General features: G+C 47.3%; 1 protein-coding gene across 4 annotated transcripts in view; it reads right to left on the minus strand.

Moving 5' to 3' along the window:
• The window catches only part of LOC147025663 (receptor-type tyrosine-protein phosphatase O-like), a 176,277-nt gene that overhangs the window by 41,156 nt on the left and 115,796 nt on the right, over positions 1 to 19,325 (minus strand). For all 4 annotated transcript variants that reach the window (XM_085886871.1, XM_085886870.1, XM_085886869.1 and 1 more), the window contains exons 9-13: positions 12,167 to 12,360; positions 11,383 to 11,494; positions 8,701 to 8,852; positions 7,588 to 7,708; positions 5,938 to 6,071 (exon numbers count right to left, since the gene is read on the minus strand). In XM_085886871.1, coding sequence (XP_085742997.1) covers positions 5,938 to 6,071; positions 7,588 to 7,708; positions 8,701 to 8,852; positions 11,383 to 11,494; positions 12,167 to 12,360 — 713 coding nt within the window. The remainder of the gene's footprint in view (positions 1 to 5,937; positions 6,072 to 7,587; positions 7,709 to 8,700; positions 8,853 to 11,382; positions 11,495 to 12,166; positions 12,361 to 19,325) is intronic.

The raw sequence follows: 19,325 nt of genomic DNA on the forward strand, positions 1-19,325 counted from the left end.
AGGGCGGAGGAGCTCCTTGTGAGCCAACGGCCATCCATACCTAGTGCCCAACTGTGTCTGCGGACGTCCTCCTGCAGTTGGGTTACTTCTTATTAGGAGGTTGGTGGCAGGATTTGCACTCCGGCCACCGTAAAACCCTTCATTCCTCAAAACGCAAAAACGCAAAAAAATCTGAAAACCCACTCCGTGGGAGTACCTCCTGCGCAGCTTCCCTTCGCCGGGCAGCTCACCGGATGACGGGATTGGGGCAAAGCCTTCGGGACCCCCAATCTTTGATGATAGGAGGGAAACCACGGGGTAACATCCCTGGGTCAGATTGCGGGAGAGTGTGTCGGAGTGGTGCTGAGGTGTCGTCCACCAGACGGCGGTCACCTTGGGTTAACCTGAGGCGGTCCCTTCGGGTGGGTGCCTGGAATGTCCTATCCCTAAGAGAGGATGATCACCTGTCTCTGTTATCATCTGAGCTCAAGCGTTTGGACATCGGGATTGCAGCTCTCTCTGAGGTTCGGAGACCGGATTGCGGCGAGATAATGGTGGGTGGTTACACCTACTATTGGTCTGGTCCCTCTGATGGTTACCATACCCAAGGAGTTGCTGTAGCTGTGTCCAATAAGCTGACCCCAATGATAATTGAGGTAACACCGGTCAACGAGCGTATTATGAGATTAAGGATTCGTCACTCCTTAGGTGTCATTTCCCTGGTCTCTGTTTATGCTCCGACTGAGGCGAGTGATCTCACCGTGAAGGATGCATTCTACGCCACACTCGAGTCTGTGGTTGATCAGTGCCCCAGACGAGATACACTTCTAGTCTTGGGGGATTTCAATGCATCGACTGGAACTGATAGGGATGGTTATGAGGTGTGTGTTGGTCCCCATGGGTCAGGAACTATGAACCAGAATAGCACTAAGTTCCTTGACTTTGCAAGAAGTCATGGACTTAGGGTGGCTGGTTCGTGGTTTCAGCGCCCACAAGCTCATCGCTGGACTTGGTATTCCAACGCTGGCGGTGTGGCAAAGGAGATTGACCATGTCCTCATTGACGGTCGTTGGAGGATGATCCAGAACTGCAGGGTCTACTGGAGTGCTCAGTTCCTCAATACTGACCACAGGCTTGTTGTAGCAACTCTAAAGCTGCACCTTAAATCCTGGAGAATGGTACCATCCCAGCCTAGGCTGGATGTTGCAAAGCTCAGGGATGAGAGAGTAGCTGAGGAGTTTGCGAACAGGCTGAGTGGACACTTGGGGGGTCTGGGTGCTTTGGGGGGTCCTGAAGAGTTGTGGAGCGCCTTCAAGACCACCGTCCTTGATGTTGCCGGTGGATGCCTTGGAGCTCACCGCAGGGCCAGGCTGAATGGCAGAGCTGAGCTGTTCAGGGAGCTGAGGCGTAAAACTGTACGTGCTCTGAGGGTGGACAAGGAGGCCTATGTGCGAGGAATCTGTGAGGGGGTAGAGCATCACCTGTTGACAGGTGATTCTCGTCCCGCTTACAGGGGAATTCGCGCATTACGTTCATCCAAGCCCATCCCTCGGAGCACTGCAGTTCGAGCAGAGAGTGATAGGCTCTTGACAGAGGAGTCTGAAGTGAAGGCCCGCTGGGCTGGGTACTTTGAGCGGTTGTACCAGGCTGATCCCCCAGCTGTCGAGTTGGACGTCAAGGGTGTTACAATCCCTGTTGCTGACCCTCGAATCAACTGTGGTCCACCTTCGCTTGTGGAAACACGGGCTGCGGTGAACCAGTTGAAACGGGGCAAAGCTCCAGGGATCTGTGGCATCCATGCCGAACTTCTCAAGGCTGGTGGAAATGCTGCACTCGTGTCGTTGCATGCAGTTTTGTGCTCTGCCTGGAACACAGGCATCATCCCAACTGACTGGAAGAGGGGCCTTGTTGTCTCTCTCTGGAAAGGGAAGGGTGATCACCAAGACTGCAACAACTACCGAGGGGTGACGCTGCTCTCAGTGCCGGGCAAGGTCTTTGCTCGGATAATTCTTGATAGGGTTCGCCACCATCTGCTTGAGCACCAGCGTCCAGAGCAGTCAGGCTTTACACCAAAGAGGTCAACGATTGACCGTATCCTTGCACTTCGTGTCCTCACCGAACGCAGACGAGAGTTTCGGCAGGGGCTGCTTGCAGCCTATGCTGATTTCTGTAAAGCGTTCGATTCAGTGAATCGGGATGTCCTCTGGAGGATTCTTGGTCTTCGTGGGGTGCCACCAAAACTGATCGATCTGATGTCTGAACTCTACTCTGGTACTGAGAGTGCTGTGAAGTGTGGTGGTACCATCTCTGACTTATTTCCAGTTGTTACTGGAGTTCGTCAGGGATGTGTACTTGCCCCCACACTTTTCAGCACTTGTATGGACTGGATTTTAGGGAGGACGTCGGAGAGATCAAGCTGCGGTGCATCGTTTGGCAATGTCAAGATCTCGGACCTCGATTTTGCAGATGATGCAGTCATCTTTGCGGAGACTTTAGACATCCTCTTGGGGGCCCTCGGGGTGCTGAATGAGGAGTCGGAGCCGTTGGGATTACGGGTTTCTTGGGTCAAAACTAAGATCCAGGCTTTCGGTGACATCTTGGATGCTGCTGTCCTGTCTGTGTCTGTTTGTGGTGAGGATGTTGAGGTCGTGGAGAGATTCACTTACCTTGGCAGTGATATTCATGTCTCTGCTGGCTGCGAGTCAGAGGTCAATAGACGTCTGGGTCGGGCCTGGGGAGTCATGGATTCACTGGATCATGGGGTGTGGCGCTGCCGGTACCTGTGCGGGAGGACGAAAGTCCGAGTCTTCAGGTCCTTGGTACTTCCAGTCTTGCTCTATGGGTGCGAGACTTGGACTCTGACCAAGGATCTGAGACGGAGACTTAATTCCTTTGGTACCAGGTCTCTTCGGAGAATCCTTGGCTATCGCTGGTCAGATTTTGTGTCCAACGAGCGGTTGCTGAGAGAGACTCGGATGAGATTTGTTACCTGCATAGTCCGTGAGCGTCAGTTGCGGCTGTATGGACATGTGGCTCATTTTCCTGACGCTGATCCTGCTCACCAGATTCTCTCAGCGAGGGAGTCTCATGAGTGGAGGAGGCCAGTGGGCCGACCACGTGCCTCATGGTTGCAGCAGGTTGACCATCATCTCAAGGAGCTGGGGATGGGCCTGGCATCTGCCTGGGGGATGGCCAGACGGAGGCCCCTGGAGTACCGGCGGAAAGTGGACGCAGCGACGCGCTGTTCTGGCACATGCTCCCATACCTGACCTGACCTGAATAAACAAGTGGATTCGATCATTCAAAGTGGATTCGATCATTCAAAGTGGATTCCATCATTCAAAGTGGATTCGATCATTCAAAGTGGATTCCATCATTCAAAGTGGATTCCATCAGGCTGAATGAACGAGTTGAAAGTCCAGAAGACCTGGCATGCATGACCTACATTGTACAAAGTTATTATTCAAACAGGGGGGGGGGTGGGTCACAAAAACCATTGATGATTACACCAGGACTTACACACAGTGACTTCTGCACAGGAAGAAGCCATTTGGCCTATCGTGCCCATGCTGTGCCAACACCCCACGATTATATTATTTTGTGCGCATGGCACAGCTGTGAGTTTGTGTCATCGATGAGATTGTGGCTGTGGCTATGCCACTGATGCAGTGCCCCCTGCAGGTTAGAGCCGGTATTTATACATTGTTTAAGGTGCCGGCAGTAGCTCGTCAACTCTTCACGAAGGACCCTGTGGAATGTATAACGTCCACCAATGAATGACAGCAGACGGGACACCCAGTTTCATGTCCTTCCGAGGGACGGTATACACACTGATGAATCACCCTGCCTGTGAAACGCAGGGAAGACATTTTATCGCCGGGTCAGGATTCAAATCCAGGCTAAACAGCTTCGAGATGAGTGTGCGTACCTCCAGGCCATGTTGCCAGGCCCTCACCCTACAAACTTAATAGATTTAATTATTTACAGCATCAGTTAATGCAATCAACCTGTTATTGCCATTCATGTAATCCAACTTAACACCTACTGAACATCACTCGAACATCCACAGGCAAGGAATTTGGGCCTCCAAACAATGGCCTACTCTTTTGTATCCTCCTTTCCAAAAATGTGTGCAGCTGATCACCTGAACTGATCTTCTCCTGAAATGCCTACAATGATAGACGTAATCATCAAAAATAAATAAATAAATAAAATCAGGTTCACCCCTCAGATATCCACAAGATGTGAACTTCATGAGTCGCCAAAGGCCGTAAGTATCACTGTCTCCACCACATTTACAATGTCCTGCATGTGATTTATTGACAAGATCTTCCATCAACCTCCGATCAATATCTAAAAACAACAAATCACAAAAGGTCGGCACCTCAAGGAGATGGGGATGGGCCAGGTATCTGCCTGGGGGATGGCCAGACAGAGGCCCCTGGAGTACCGGCAGAAAGCGGACGAGGCGACGTGCTGCTCCGACGCATGCTCCCATACCTGACCTGACCTGACAATACGTAGAACGACAGCACATCGCTTTTGGAATTCCTGAAAGCAGTGGAATTAGATAAGCGGTGTCAATAATGACATTCATCCTCGAGCAGAACGTCAGGAGTGGAGTTGTTCACAGACGATCATGCGGTCCAAGGACTGTTCATTGATCATCTTAAAATTAATTTTTTTAAGTCACAGAATGCCCATATTCATGGCCAAGTACCCCGGAGGACCATGTCAAGCATCACACATGATCATTGCAGGTTCCTCTATCGTTACGTAAACAGAATGTCCACCATGGCTAAAGTATCAACATAGTGTCCACAGAGGTCTAGAGAGGCCAACTGTGGACCACCTCCTGGAAAAGTGAATGTTTTATTTTCAATACAAAATCGAGGCTCATGGAAGAAAGAGGGGACAGATTGCGAAAAGGAAATATACTGAGAGTGGGGAAATGAGGCCACAGTTGAACGCAACAACTATGGGAATAAACAGACAGGAAAAAGTGGGGGGTGGGGGAAACAGGAACGTACAAGTAATGAAGTGCTGAGTTAGGTAGGGTCAATGGGGGAAAATATATAGTGTGTAGGGATGAGGGATGGCATGAGACAATGGTGTACCACCAATACGAGGCCCTGGAAGGAATCGTGGCACTGAATCCATAGGTTTCATTGTTCCATAGGTGTCATTGAATCAACCACAGAATGTGGTTCCATAGGTGGGAGAAAACAGGACCAAAAGAGTTAAGGTGTGCAGTCAGCCTGGATTTTGGAAGCCTAAAAAGGAGTGGGTTACTGGAAGAACACATGCACCCTAGAGTAGATATGGTGGGTCAGATGATTGAGAGAGCAGATTGAGAAGGATTGAAGGAGAGGTGGTAAACATCAGAAAGGCCTCCAACCTGCCGGTGATGTGAGAGCAACAGATCTTGGCCTTTGGTCTCATCGCGGGAGATTCCATTACTGTTGAGAGGTTGAGATTCGACAGGATCTCAGAGAGAGACAGATTTGATGCTGGGGTGCCAGCCCATATGGGAGGGCGGTACTCCATTGAGATATGGACAATGGCTCTTTCAGCTGGGAATAGTTACAAATTATCAAGGAATGATGAGGAATGTTGGAGGATGCCCAGTGCGGACCTGGCTTTGGAGGTCAGCTTCGCTATTGGGCCATCCCAGCAGAGGTCGTGGCGGATGGTGAGTCCGTGAAGTTTCGAGAGACGTCTGGTATCGAAACGAACACCATCGAGATGCTTTGCACATGATGCAAAGATGGTCAACGGTTAACGAGCTCTTTTTGGTTAGTTTAATTGGTAACTGGTTTCCTAATTTACTTTGAGCAGTCGTACGTCATCAGCATCAGATGCGCCTCATGTCACGATCGACTTTTTCTGTCATATTTTATAAACCACAAATAAAAACAAAATGGATGCAAACTGTGGAATGATGACAGTAATACATGCCTGGCTGAACGTGTAATCTTCTGAAGAGGACACATTGACCAGGAAATAGTCCACATTATCAGCAGGTTCCCAAAGCACACTCAAGGAGCTGCTGGTTGCTTGAACCACGTGAACGCGTCTTGGTGGTGCGGGTGCTGGAAAACCACAACGCACGTCCTTATTAGTCAGAAGGATACGTGTTGGGAGGATCACCATCTTAGTCGGGTACCAATTTACCATGGGGACAACAATACCGAGGACGATTCAAAATTGTGTGGGTAACGAACCAAACAGGCGACGTGACATTTTTGTTGTCAATTTTGAAATCGATTTTGCTGTTGAAGTTTTACCGAACACTGTGTTTGTGTTCTCCAGGCTACGACCTCCTCCCAATTTACCATCACACATTCACCTCCCGCTCCAGGTGCCACCATGATGTCCCCTTGCTGTATGAGGGTCGGAGTTCGTGTGGTTGTTTGTGTGGTCTTGTGTATGTCATACATATGTGCATGGTCTGTGTGGTACATGTGTACTACACAGTGTATGTGGTTCACATGTACAAGGTGTGTGTATGGTTTACATGTACGTGGGTTCCATGTACAAGGTGTACGTGGGTTCCATGTACAAGGTGTACATGGTACACATTTATGACAAAGATTAAGGGTGCAGTTTGTTTACGTGAGAAAATAATTCCAAGTGAAAATGTTTTTCATCCCATCGGAATGACTCAGACCATCCATAAAACGGAACATTTCACACCGACGGTTAAATAACCCTCTAATCATTCACTTGAGGTCATTCTCTCCCTTTATCCTTCCGGTGTTAAACTTGCGATTTTGATTGTGTGAACCGCCGGTAAACGGGGTCATCACTGGCTAGGTGAAAGCAAATCCCTCTCTATCCCGTTTACTAACGAGTTATGTCACGGTTATATTTTTGAAGTTCTCGATCGCTACGAAACCGCACAGTGTGAGACGTGGGGCAAATGAAAATATCCGGTGGGAAAGATGGTAAGCGGATCAGAAATGAGGTAAAGCTCATGGGGAAGGGTCAAGCCCATCGGAACAACATAGAGTTGTTCGTTATGAGATAAAGCCAATCAATTTCACATCGGGTAATCCAAAGAAAATCTAAAGTAACGTCAATCCGTTATCTATAATCATGGATCACCTGTTCTCTCCCTTCTAACGCGTCGCATGAGTTCTTGGTGCCTGTTGTTTGTGTCCTTTATCATGTCCATATTAACAGTAAGCTTCCTGTTTGTAATGATTTTCAGTTTCTGTGAAACTGCCAGGCAGGAAGACAAGAGGAAAGAAAGATCTCACTCCTCTCTGCGCATGTGTCATCGGGACGAACTCAGAGCCAAAGTACATGAAACTCCGGATTAGTTTCCCGATTCATGTTCAAAATCTAACTTTCAATTTAAATTAACTTCTTCCTCGATCATAAACTGATGTTTTAGACAGAAGGACAGACAGACAGACAAAGTGAACGAATTGCTTAACCCCACGTTGAGCTTCGCGTGCGTTGGGTGATTGCAACAACATTATGCTAACACACCTTTATCTTTTCAAGGCTAAAATATGTGAACAACCAAACTGGTACAATCGGCCGTCGTACGTGTTTGTACCCGTCTGTGAGCTAACACGTGCGGGTGTAGTAATTACGCACGTATTGAGATGGTGTACGGATTGGAGTGGTTGCTGCTCTTTGCAGTGTAGGCCACAACCGTTACATTGTACACGTCACCCATGGTCACCGAGAGGTTCGCCGTATGCACAGATGGCTGTACCTGTCGTACACACAATCAGATGAAACACTCGACCTGTCTCCTCTGTGATTAGTAAAGGGTCACCCACAAATTGTATATGCATGGGTTGAGGGTTAAATGAAGAAAAAACAAAATGGAGAAAAGGAAGAGTAGAAAAGGTGGAGAGGACAGAGAGGGGGAGGCCGTTGGGAGTGGATGGGATCATTAAGGGGATCATTAAGGGTAGACAAAAGAAACCCACAATATTGTGTGCATAATATATTGATGGCCCTCAAAAATATCCATTTGAATTGTAATTCGAAAAAATTAGAGTGAATTGAAAAGGAGTAAAGGTTGAGTTGTTTCCTTGTACATAAATATACACTACAAAGGTAGTGAAGGTCATGTAAGAGCAGAACTAAGCTGGAGTTGGGGGGACGTGGGGGGGGAACAAAGGGAAAACAGTGGGAGGACTTAAAACCGAATGCATCATGAGGAGAGGAATTGATGGAGAAGAGTGAGAACATCAGAGGGTGCTGAAGTTTAGAACGGGGTGAGGTGGTGAGAACGTGAGGAGAGGTGAGATCCTCACAAATGTTTTTCGGTAATTTTGTGTTACCATGGAAATGCCGTGAAAAAAAAAACATGTTTTGCAGCGGGAGGGGGTGGGGGGGGGGGGTTGACAACTGCAACATCACTTTTTAAAATCAGCAGATATCAGGCTACAATCCCCATTCCAAAGTTGCTTTGTTATACCATAGGTAGGGGCATCTGAAAATGGTGGGTCCTTGGCAGCTAGCCTAAATGGGAAACACTACCGTGCCGTTTATACTCTATCGCCGTGCATGTCTGAGCAAGGAAGCTGCGCCATCGTGCTCATCTCGTTTTGTTGATATCACTGCACAACACCAAGCCGATACATTGGCAAAGAAATAGTGACATCATTACATGTTTTGAAGAAACACAAAGGAAGAAGCATGCTCTCAATCAGACACAGCCACAAAGATGGAAAGGCTTACAGGAAGCGTACTCACATCTATCTCGAATGTGGCATGTCCCTGTGCAGACAGCCTCCAGCCTTGCAGACTACCATGTCTGAGGATGGCTTCAAGGTGAGGACAAGTCCAAGCCACAATTATATGTTGGTCCTCACTGTCCACCCACAGCAAGGTTGGTGCGACAGGGGCTGCACACAAACGTGAACGGCACGACAAGTTGGAGTGAAAATAGTTATTGATGGTTAGAATGGTTAGAACATCCGTTTTGAGTCTGGTAGGTCAGTGGTTCGAACCCTCCCCGAGTCATCCCAAAAACTTTACAAACGGTATGTGCTGCTTCCTTGCTTAATGCTCAGAATTTAGAGGATGGAGTAAGGATAAACCACAAGGGTCAGCATCCATGTAGAGGAGAAATTTCCAACTTCATTATCCCACTGAGTGCAGAGAGGAAAGCTGGTATCCAAAATGCTCTGTTATGACGTCATTCCCCCACCTCAGTGCTGAATTTATCTGAAGCCATGTACGATGTTTCCTCGTGTATTTGTATGGGTGTGCATGCATGTGGTTGTTATCTCCGTGAATGGGTTTCATAAGGTGGTACAGAGCCAGAGCCCTCCCAGGTGTCAAAGTATCCACCTCTGTTGGTATGAGTGTGTGTGTGTTTGTGTGTGTAATGTGTGTAATATGTATAATATGTCACATATAATATTGTAAAGGTTGCGAGCGTGGGGCGGACTTCATGCACCCCTTGTGCAGGTAAAATCACAAAGATGTTCTGTTATTGCAAATGGCAGCTTGGCTGTTGGGTAGCCATCATTTCCTGGAGTGCCGCTGATGTTGTGCCCTCCACCAGTACACTGGTACTCATTTCGCCAACCTCGGAAGGATGACAGGCGGAGTCAACCACACCTTGTGTTAATTCAGCAGCCAACGGGGCTTAAACTTAGGACCCAAGGATCCAAAGCCAGCCACCCAAACCACTAAGCCAAAACCAGGCAGCTTCACGAACACGTAAATACTTGATTCGTCAGTTATTTCCTTCATATTCTGTTTACAAGTTGGTAAATCATATTCGTGTGATCAATATGCATTGCACATGAAGAAGATATGGATTTGTTCCCATTCTCCCAAACCCCCCCCTTTCCCCATTTCTCTTCCTCTATTTCTCTATTTTCATTTCACCTCTGTCTCTCAATTTCTTTATTTGTCAACCTCTATATTTCCAACATTTTCTTGCGCTTCGCAGCATCCGCGACATGACAAATTCACAAATATTTCCGCAACCCAAACCATTCCCTGCACTGAAACAATCACAAACTAAGGCTCAGGGTTTGGCGATAGCTGCAGCTGAGCTGAAGGCATGTTGACACTGGGGTTCCAGGGGTGAAGATGCCAGAAGACGCAAGACCCTTCTCCCCCCTAACCTCCCTCTGCATATGCAAATGTGGAACAGCTCGGCCAATCAAAAGACGACACTGAGGGGCTCCAGTAGCTTGTCGGGCACATTTGCCCACAGCCTGGAAGAGGATAAAAGAGGCGGACTCGAGTCAGTTCATTCTCTCACACAGAAAGGACCTGATACGAAGAAGTAGAAAAAGCCGTTTTCCCGCCCCCTCCACACCCAGAGATCTCCCCGCTCATAGGTCGTGTCTGTAGTACAGAGTTCACCTCCGCATTTCCAGCGCTTCAGGCACCGCCTCCGCATTTCCAGAGCAGTGGGTGCCGCCTCCGCATTTCCAGTGCTTCGGGCGCCGCCTCCACATTTCCAGTGCTTCGGGCGCCGCCTCCACATTTCCAGTGCTTCGGGCGCCGCCTCCGCATTTCCAGAGCAGCGGGCGCCGCCTCCACATTTCCAGTGCTTCGGGCGCTGCCTCCGCATTTCCAGAGCAGCGGGCGCCGCCTCCGCATTTCCAGAACAGCGGGCGCCGCCTCCGCATTTCCAGAACAGCGGGCGCCGCCTCCGCATTTCCAGAACAGCGGGCGCCGCCTCCGCATTTCCAGAACAGCGGGCGCCGCCTCCGCATTTCCAGAACAGCGGGTGCCGCCTCTGCATTTCCAGAACAGCGGGCGCCGCCTCCGCATTTCCAGAACAGCGGGCGCCGCCTCCGCATTTACAGAACAGCGGGCACCGCCTCCGCATTTCCAGAACAGCGGGCGCCGCCTCCACATTTCCAGAACAGCGGGCGCCGCCACCGCATTTCCAGAACAGCGGGAGCCGCCTCCGCATTTACAGAGCAGCGGGCGCCGCCACCGCATTTCCAGAACAGCGGGAGCCGCCTCCGCATTTTCGGCACCGCCTCCGCATTTCCAGTGCAGCGGGCGCCGCCTCCGCATTTCCAGAGCAGCGGGTGCCGCCTCCGCATTTCCAGCGCTTTGGGTGCCGCCTACACAGTATCACTCCCATTGAAGTCATTGTATTACTTGATCCCACAAAACTCAGCCTCTCTCATCCTCAAAGGGTGGAAATTCGCAAGAGGGAGTCACCAAATGTCGAGCCTTCGCTCACAGCAGCATGGGGTCAACAAATCCTGATAAACTGCAGGACTTGGCCATGTCACAAATGCATGTTGAACGGCGTGATACCGGGTGCCTCATGCACGGTTTCTATTCTCATTGAAGCTGCCGTTTTTGGCTTGGTCTTCGCTGCCTTCAAAACCATTGTATTCAACGTGCAATCATTCCTTTCAAACAGGGATGGGCTGAGAGTGTGTCCCTTACGGGTGATGAAGGGAAGCGCTGCATCTGGACAGCAGACCTGTGGATCTGGACCTCCACTAAGCATCATCACACGGAAGGTGTACTCCCAGGCTGGTCTCAAGTCTGGAACCTCCTGGATAAAAGAACAATTACTGTCAGATAATATGTCATTGTTTTCTTCCCTTATGCAGTCACATGACCTTTTATATGCATCTACTAGTACAGCTTCTGAAATAGCCCTAGTTATTCCCACCTCCTTGTGGGATTGGACAAGCAAACATTTTAGGCAAATTGTCCACAGAATGGCTGGTCAAGCGTGATGGTCAACTGAAGGTGGTAAGAGCATGTTGTTTGTTCATGGTGCTTGAGATAGCTCACCTACTCTTCTCGAAGGACATTGTGGGGGTCTTTAACATCCACGAACTAGAACCGGTAGATGGGACATCCGGTTTAACGTCCATCCGAGGGACGGCGCACTGTGTGGAGTATTGCCCTTCATTGTAAGCACCATTTATGATCAGATCGGGAATCAAACCCAGCCCAAAGGCAATTGCACTACCTGTGCACCATCCTGGCGGACCATGACACCTATTTGGTAATTTTGGATTGAGTCACATTTAGGAATTGTCATCATTTACAGAACAAAGTTGTCATGCTTTACCCTCCCAGCCATTGTCCAGTGATTTGGTTATGAAAGCACACACATGATTCATTGTTGCACAACATGACTGTGAAAAATTCGAGTTTTTGTTGAAATTCCGTTTCATCCATAACCCAGACTAGAAGGCCTTTCACAGAACCGCACCATCGTGACTCGGTGAGCAGCAGTATCCTGCGGTGGCTCCAGCCGTTCCCAGAGGAAAGCACGGTGGGCAGGATCATAGGAGTAGGCCGAAACCAGGTAGGCCGAAAACAAAGCCACCTCCGGACGAGTCCAGGCCAAGAGGGCTGTGTGCGAACCTCGGGCAAGGACCTCGAGGGTCCGTACACCTGGTGGCGCTTTCAACAAAACAAACATCACCGTCAATTGGCATTCCAAAGACATAAAATCTGGAAATTCATTTCTCTAAGACATCGTGTATCCTCAGGATACCTCAGAGATTCCTGGAATTAAAACTTAGAAACAAGAACGACGGTAATCGACGGCTGTTATGGAAAACTTTGCCATTTTCTTCAGTTAATTTAAAAACTGTTTCTCAGAATTATTCTTGACGTTGTCTTGAACTCCAAAATTTTAAGATCATATCATGACATAGTTAAGTTTCGACTTTGAAACGCTGCCAATTTAAACATACGAGGGTAAATCAATAAACAATGTGAATTTTACTCTCCACTAACAGTGCAGCTGTATAATACAATCACATTATGTGCGATATTGTAAGGACAGGTGTGTTATTTATTGACCACTCAACACCCATCTTCCTTGGTTGTTGCGTTTGTAATCATTCTGTAAAGATGGCTGCCACACTGCACCGTCACAGAGCACCGAGGAGTCCTCCGGGTTTTTGCTTATTGAAGATGTCAAAACGTGCGACATTTTTCGGAGTATGACTGCATAGTATGGTATGAATGGTATGTCACGGAAAACGTGTACCTATGGTTTGAGTGGTTTCGTAAAGGACGGATGAGTGCGTGCAATGAACAACGGCCTGGGCTACCACCATCTGCTGCCACAGAAGGCTGTGGCCAGGACTGATGGGACTGACATGGGAGGATTGATGTGTATCACTAGACACCACAACTGCAAATGTAGATGTAGATGTGTGGATGGGTAAGGCTACCCTCTATTTTGTACAATGATCAACTGTGAATGCTTTGACCAATATCATAGTAATAAAATTAAATAATAAAATGAAAAACCGCATTTGGTAGAGGTACATACCTCTACCAGGATGAACAGTTTACATTTTGTATCCCACCGACAGGCCGGATCTGCATCCGGACCTGAACCACAATCTAATCAACTTATTCTTGTCAACTATCCAACTCATCCATCAAGTTTTGTTATAATCCATCCAACATATCTTCATATATATATATATATATATATATATATATATATATATATATATATATATATATATATATATATATATATATATATATATATATATATATATATATATATATATATATATATATATATATATACAGTGGAAAATCGATATAACGCTCACCGGTGGGGTCCAAAGCGACGAGGGCGTTATAAATGACACAGCGCAATACTGATGCAGTGAAAAATATTTTATATTACACACAAACCAGAGCCAAAACACGTGGACATGTACGTCCACGATCTTGGATTGTTGGGGTTGATGACGAAGAGGTCAAGTTATTTTCTTTTCTTTTTTTCAAACAAGAAATAAACACAGGAATTGAATGCATATAGAATATATTTTATGTCTTTATGTACAATCGTACATTACTTACAAAATAAAAAATACAAAATGTACATTATCACATAAATCGGTAAAATATTTTACGCTTCCTTAATCACAAAACGGATATGGAATTTATATCTTGAAGAATTCGGAATTTATTTCTTGAAGAAATCGGTGATCTTGGTTGGTTTCATGGATGCTCTTGAGAGTCTTCGGGTGTCATCCAGAAGGATTTTAACCTGGTGAATCTTCAAACGAAGATTGGGGCATTCCTGCTCATCCAAGGACTCCAACCAACGAAGACAATAAAGGAAGGACTCTTCAGCTTTGGAGTGGAGAGGCTGGGGGAGAGGTTCGACTGGTGCCTCTTCTTCTTCCGACTCCTCTAGGAGTTCCTCTTCCTCTCCAGTTGACAGCTGTTCTTCTCTGTGCAGTTCTTCAGCCAGGTCTCTTTCTTCTTGATCAACCCAGGCCTGGAGAGCATCAAGAGCTGATGTGCCAGGGGCGAGGTTGAGGGCCGTGATGGCAGACCTGCCCACCTCCTCCTTGGAGAACCCATTGAAGTCTTCTTCATTATCAGACTTGGGAGGACCTCGGCCTTTCCTCCAGCAGTTAATGATGCTGTCCTTGGTGACCTTCTCCCAGGCTGGCCCTGCAAACTCCATAGTCTTCTTAACGTCCATGGCCTTGAGGAAGACGGTCATCTCTTTCTGCTCCCTGGCCATAACTTCGCATAATTGATCTTTGTAGAATAGCTTGAAACAGTTGATGACCCCCTGGTCCAAAGGCTGGATCTTGCTGGTGGTGGTCTTTCATGTTGTTGGCCTCTCCATGTTGTTGGTTCATGTGGACCCCATGTCGATCCTGCCAGTGTTGCAGCCACCCCCTGGTGAAGCTGTAGTCAGCGTCTTCACCTCTCTGTTCCTTGTGAAGATCCTTGTTGATCTTCTTGGCCTAATGAAGGAGGATGGTGCCTGAGATGGGTATGTCAAGCTCTCTAGACTTGCCAAACCAATTGAATAGTTCCTGGTCCAACTCCTGATCCCTCCCAAGCTTGACCTTCTTCCTCTTCATCCCTTCATTGGAGTTGACAGTGACGATGAAGCTCTTGATGTTCTCTTCATCCTTCAACCATCCTCTTAGAATTGAACCGGCGATGCCTGTATCCTTGCTGATGGTCGCTTGAGTTTCACCATTCCGTATCCGTTTAATTATGTGTAGCTTCTCCTCTATGGAATAACACTTCCGCGTCGGCATGGCGGCGCTGAACTGAACAAAGCTAACAAAGCTAACAAATTTGAAGATTTCTCGGCTGGTAGGTGATGAAGATGTCGAAGAACTGGTGCAGGAGATGTAACGGGAGCTTCGATTTAAGTTGTTGACAACTCTTCCGAAAGGATGTGGGCGGTAGAGCACGCGAACATTAGTTAATCTTGTACAGTACAGTACTGTACTTCCGTTGTGTACTGTGTTGTATGGTGTTAGAAGGGAACATGAACGTGAGTTACAGGATATACGGATGCTATGATGATTTGAATTGAATTGATTTTGTTCATCTAAGCTTCGCCATTTATACGGGAAAGGTGCGAGAAGATGACAGCTCGTGAGTATTTTCACACCACATGTCAACTCAACACAGGGCGATGACAGCTTGAATTTTTTTCGCCACTTAGCACTATTTTGGACTAACTTTGTCTCTATTTTCTCACTTTTTTGCCTTTAAACATGAAATAGTAGTATTTTTTGGGGTCCAAGGTGTATGAGCGTTATATCAGTACAAGCGCTATAACGCTTAGCGTTATATCTATTTTCCACTGTATATATATATATATATATATATATATATATATATATATATATATATATATATATATATATATATATATATATATATATATATATATATATATATATATATATATATATTGTTACAAATCTGCAGCCCGCCCAGCGTGCGGACAGCCGCTTTAGCCAATGGCGGCCGTCTCGCCCACCGAACGGACAATTCAGTCACGACTTTCCGGAACAACGCCGAAAACCAGTCACAAGTGTGCTCCAAGCGCACACCATGGCCTAGTCAATATGCTACCCGCGCACGACAGGGTCAATCGCCGAATTGTCGATATACCTAATTCTTCGCGCGGGCAGCCTACCGAGAGACCGCACCTCAGCGAGGTCTGCTTGGACACGAACCGCTTAAGCGGTCCGTTCTGTTCTGGGATAACTGAGCGGTGTATTATCGCGAGACCTCGCTGGACCCAATTCTTTTATCAGCTATTAAAAAACCCGCTATTATTCCGAGAGCAATACGGTGGTTCAATGGGGAAAGAGGACATAACGAACGGGTTAACATTTAAACACGCACATTTATTCACACACGTATGCAGTCAGGTATGCAAAACACCAACATTCACGTATACAGAAAAGCAATGGAAAAGGTGAAACACGCATGCAGTTGATTCATGATGAATGCGGGACAGGGACAAAACACGAGCAAGGCAAAGCACTACAACCGGTTATTATTTATTATTCACAAGCACTTAAACAGTTCTACTTGCGGACATGGCCCCACAACATTCACACAAATAAACAAGGAAAGACCCCCTCAAAGACAAGGGGGTCAGACTGGGCCCGTAGGCCTTTATAATATGGAGCTTGGCGGACCGAAGGAGTTCCACGAGACCGTTGCAGGTTACCTCCACCCTCGTGGTGCCTCGATAGGGCGACCCGCGACGCTCCTTCCCCATGGCAGCTAGCGTAACCGCGATTGCGCCCAGGCCTTGCCAAGCGGCCGGGTGAGTCGGGCCTCAGCCGGCGACGCGTTGAGAGGAACGAACGGGTTTTGATGCTCTTTAAAAGTTGATGCTCTTTGTGAGAACCCGTCTGTTCCTCAGCGATGCTCGGACTGTCCTGAAGCCCGATCACCTCAGACCGCTTGGCGCTGGCTGTCGAGCTCTCTCCGGCTCTACCCACACGAACGCACAGGTCCGCGCGGCACAGCAGGCTCAGCCACGCTCTCCGTCCTGCGTGTCCTCCGCTCTCCTGGACTTCGCCCCCGCCTGTGTTCTCCCGTCTCCAGACCCCACCGACTGACTCCACTGACCGACTCCAGACTCCACCGACTCTCGACTGGTTGAACTGGCGCTATGCGCGGCCTTTTATAGGGCTCGAGAGACGAGATCTGACCTCCGCTCTTCGACCCCCACAGGCCCCGCCCCTTTTTCTCCTGTGATCCGAATTCCGAGGCGAAGCTTCCACAGAGCGGACGTGCTCGAGATCACCGTCGCTGGTGCCAACAAAGAAACCCCCGCGTCTGTTTGCAGCGACGCTGTTCGCTGGGAACTCGCCGTGGCTGATGCAAAGATGGCGGCATTTGCGGAGTTGAAGGTGAGGAGATGTTATTCGGGTGGGGGAGATGCGGTTTAGGAGATGGTGGGGGTTGTTATGAAGGCGGTGTGGAGAGGGTGGTTGGTGGTTGACGTGTAGAAGGTGGTTGGCGGGTGGCGTGGTGGAGAAGGTGGTTGGTGTAGTGGAGAAGGAGGTTGGTGGCTGGCGTTGTGGTTGGTCCAAAATAACGAGAGTAAAGAAAAAACGGCAAACTCAAAGATCACAGCCCGGGCGACACGAATAATTCCTATTAAACAACGGTGGGGAAATCTAACTGAACACGGACTTATCGGCATAACTGAACTAAGGACCTATATGGTGTTTTGCGAATTTCCACAGCCGTAACAATGTATATGTATGTATATATATATCTATATATATATATATATATATATATATATATATATATATATATATATATATATATATATATATATATATATATATATATATATATATATATATATATATATATATATATATATATATATATATATATATATATATATATATATATATATATATATATATATATATATATATATATATACACATATACATATACATATATATATATATATATATATATATATATATATATATATATATATACATATACACATATACATATACATATACATATATATATATATATATATATACATATACACATATACATATACATATACATATATATATATATATATATATATATATATATATATATATATATATATATATATATATATATATATATATATATATATATAGTGTTGTGGTTGACGAAACGAAAGCCCGTCTGCCCCCCTCATCGTTGAGGGTGGCCCCTTCCATTTTCTTTTGCTTTGAGTATATGTGTTGTCGGCGCCGTCTGTGAAGTAAAACTGTATAAGTGTTGCCGTGTGCTCGGTAGTCGATAGTAGATCTGCAGTGTGTTATTCTTTTGTTGCATTTGCTTTTTGTGCAGAATTGTTGTGTTTCTTTAGTTACTTTTACATTTGCTTTTGGTGCATAATTGTATATGTGTGCTTTCCGTTTGCCGCGGAATAAATGTGCTTTATGTTGAACTGTTTTTCCCGTTTCGCTTCGTCTTTTCTTTTATTGAATCTCCATCTTACTTCACGTAAAGGGTTGGACGTGGGCTAAATACGCCCAATAATTAATCGAACCGTCGAGGTTGACGATAACACCGCTCGGTTATCCCGATAGTACGGAACGGGTCACTTAAAGTGGCCCGTGTCCGAAGTCGACCTGCGGCGAGGTGCGATCGCCCGGTCTACCCTCCGTGTGGGTACTTAGGTAGGTCGAATTTGGCGAGCAACCCTATCCCACGCGGGGGGCTGATTGGTACGATCGTGGTGAGGCCGAAAGGCCCACCCGTGACTAGTTCCCGGCGTTAGTCCGAGAGGGTCACGACGGGATTGTCCGTCCGGTGGGTGACGTGCCGCGATTCGAGTTACGTGGCCGCTCGCACGCCGGCGGGCGCGAATCCGCAACACTGGTGTCAGGAGTGGGATACAAACCCATCCCCCTCCTCGCGGCACTGGTGTCGGAGAGCGGGAAAACGGGCTCTCCTGTCTCCAGCTAAATTCACGGGAATCGGTCCAGGGGTGAGAGGAGCGACCCCCGATTACCTCCAAATTACGAGCGATTCAAATTAACCCTTTACGAGAAATAAGATGGCGTCTCAAGGCGAGCGGGAGCCGGGGGTATTAGAAATGGATTTAGAATGTGTAGAATCCATGGTCCAGGATGAAAACCCCGTGCAGGAAATGTTGGTTGTGCAGGAACACGAACTCCCCCAAATGAACCCAGAGCCCGAAATAGGTGCGGCGGCAGCCGCGGTGTATGACACCTCCCCTCCCCCTCTCCACCAAAACCCCCCCGATCCTTGCCGAATCGGCTCACCCAAGCGCACCCGACATGGCCCAGCTATGCGCCATGCTGGCGGCAATGACAGCGAAGATGAATGCGGATGCGCAACAAATGAATGCGAACATGAACAAGCAAATGCACGAAGTGAAAACGAAAATGGATACAAACACAAATGAAATGAAAAACGAAATAAAAGGCATGAACAAGCAAATGCACGAAATGAAAACGAAGATGGATACAAACACAAACGAAATAAAAGGCATGAACAAAAATATGGAAACAAACGCACTCAAAATGAAGGAAGAAATGAAAGGGCTGCGG

The sequence above is a fragment of the Eptatretus burgeri genome, chromosome 6 (assembly GCF_056783735.1).
Source record: "Eptatretus burgeri isolate ZD-2024b chromosome 6, Ebu_testis_v1, whole genome shotgun sequence".
Classification (NCBI taxonomy): Eukaryota; Metazoa; Chordata; class Myxini; order Myxiniformes; family Myxinidae; genus Eptatretus; species Eptatretus burgeri.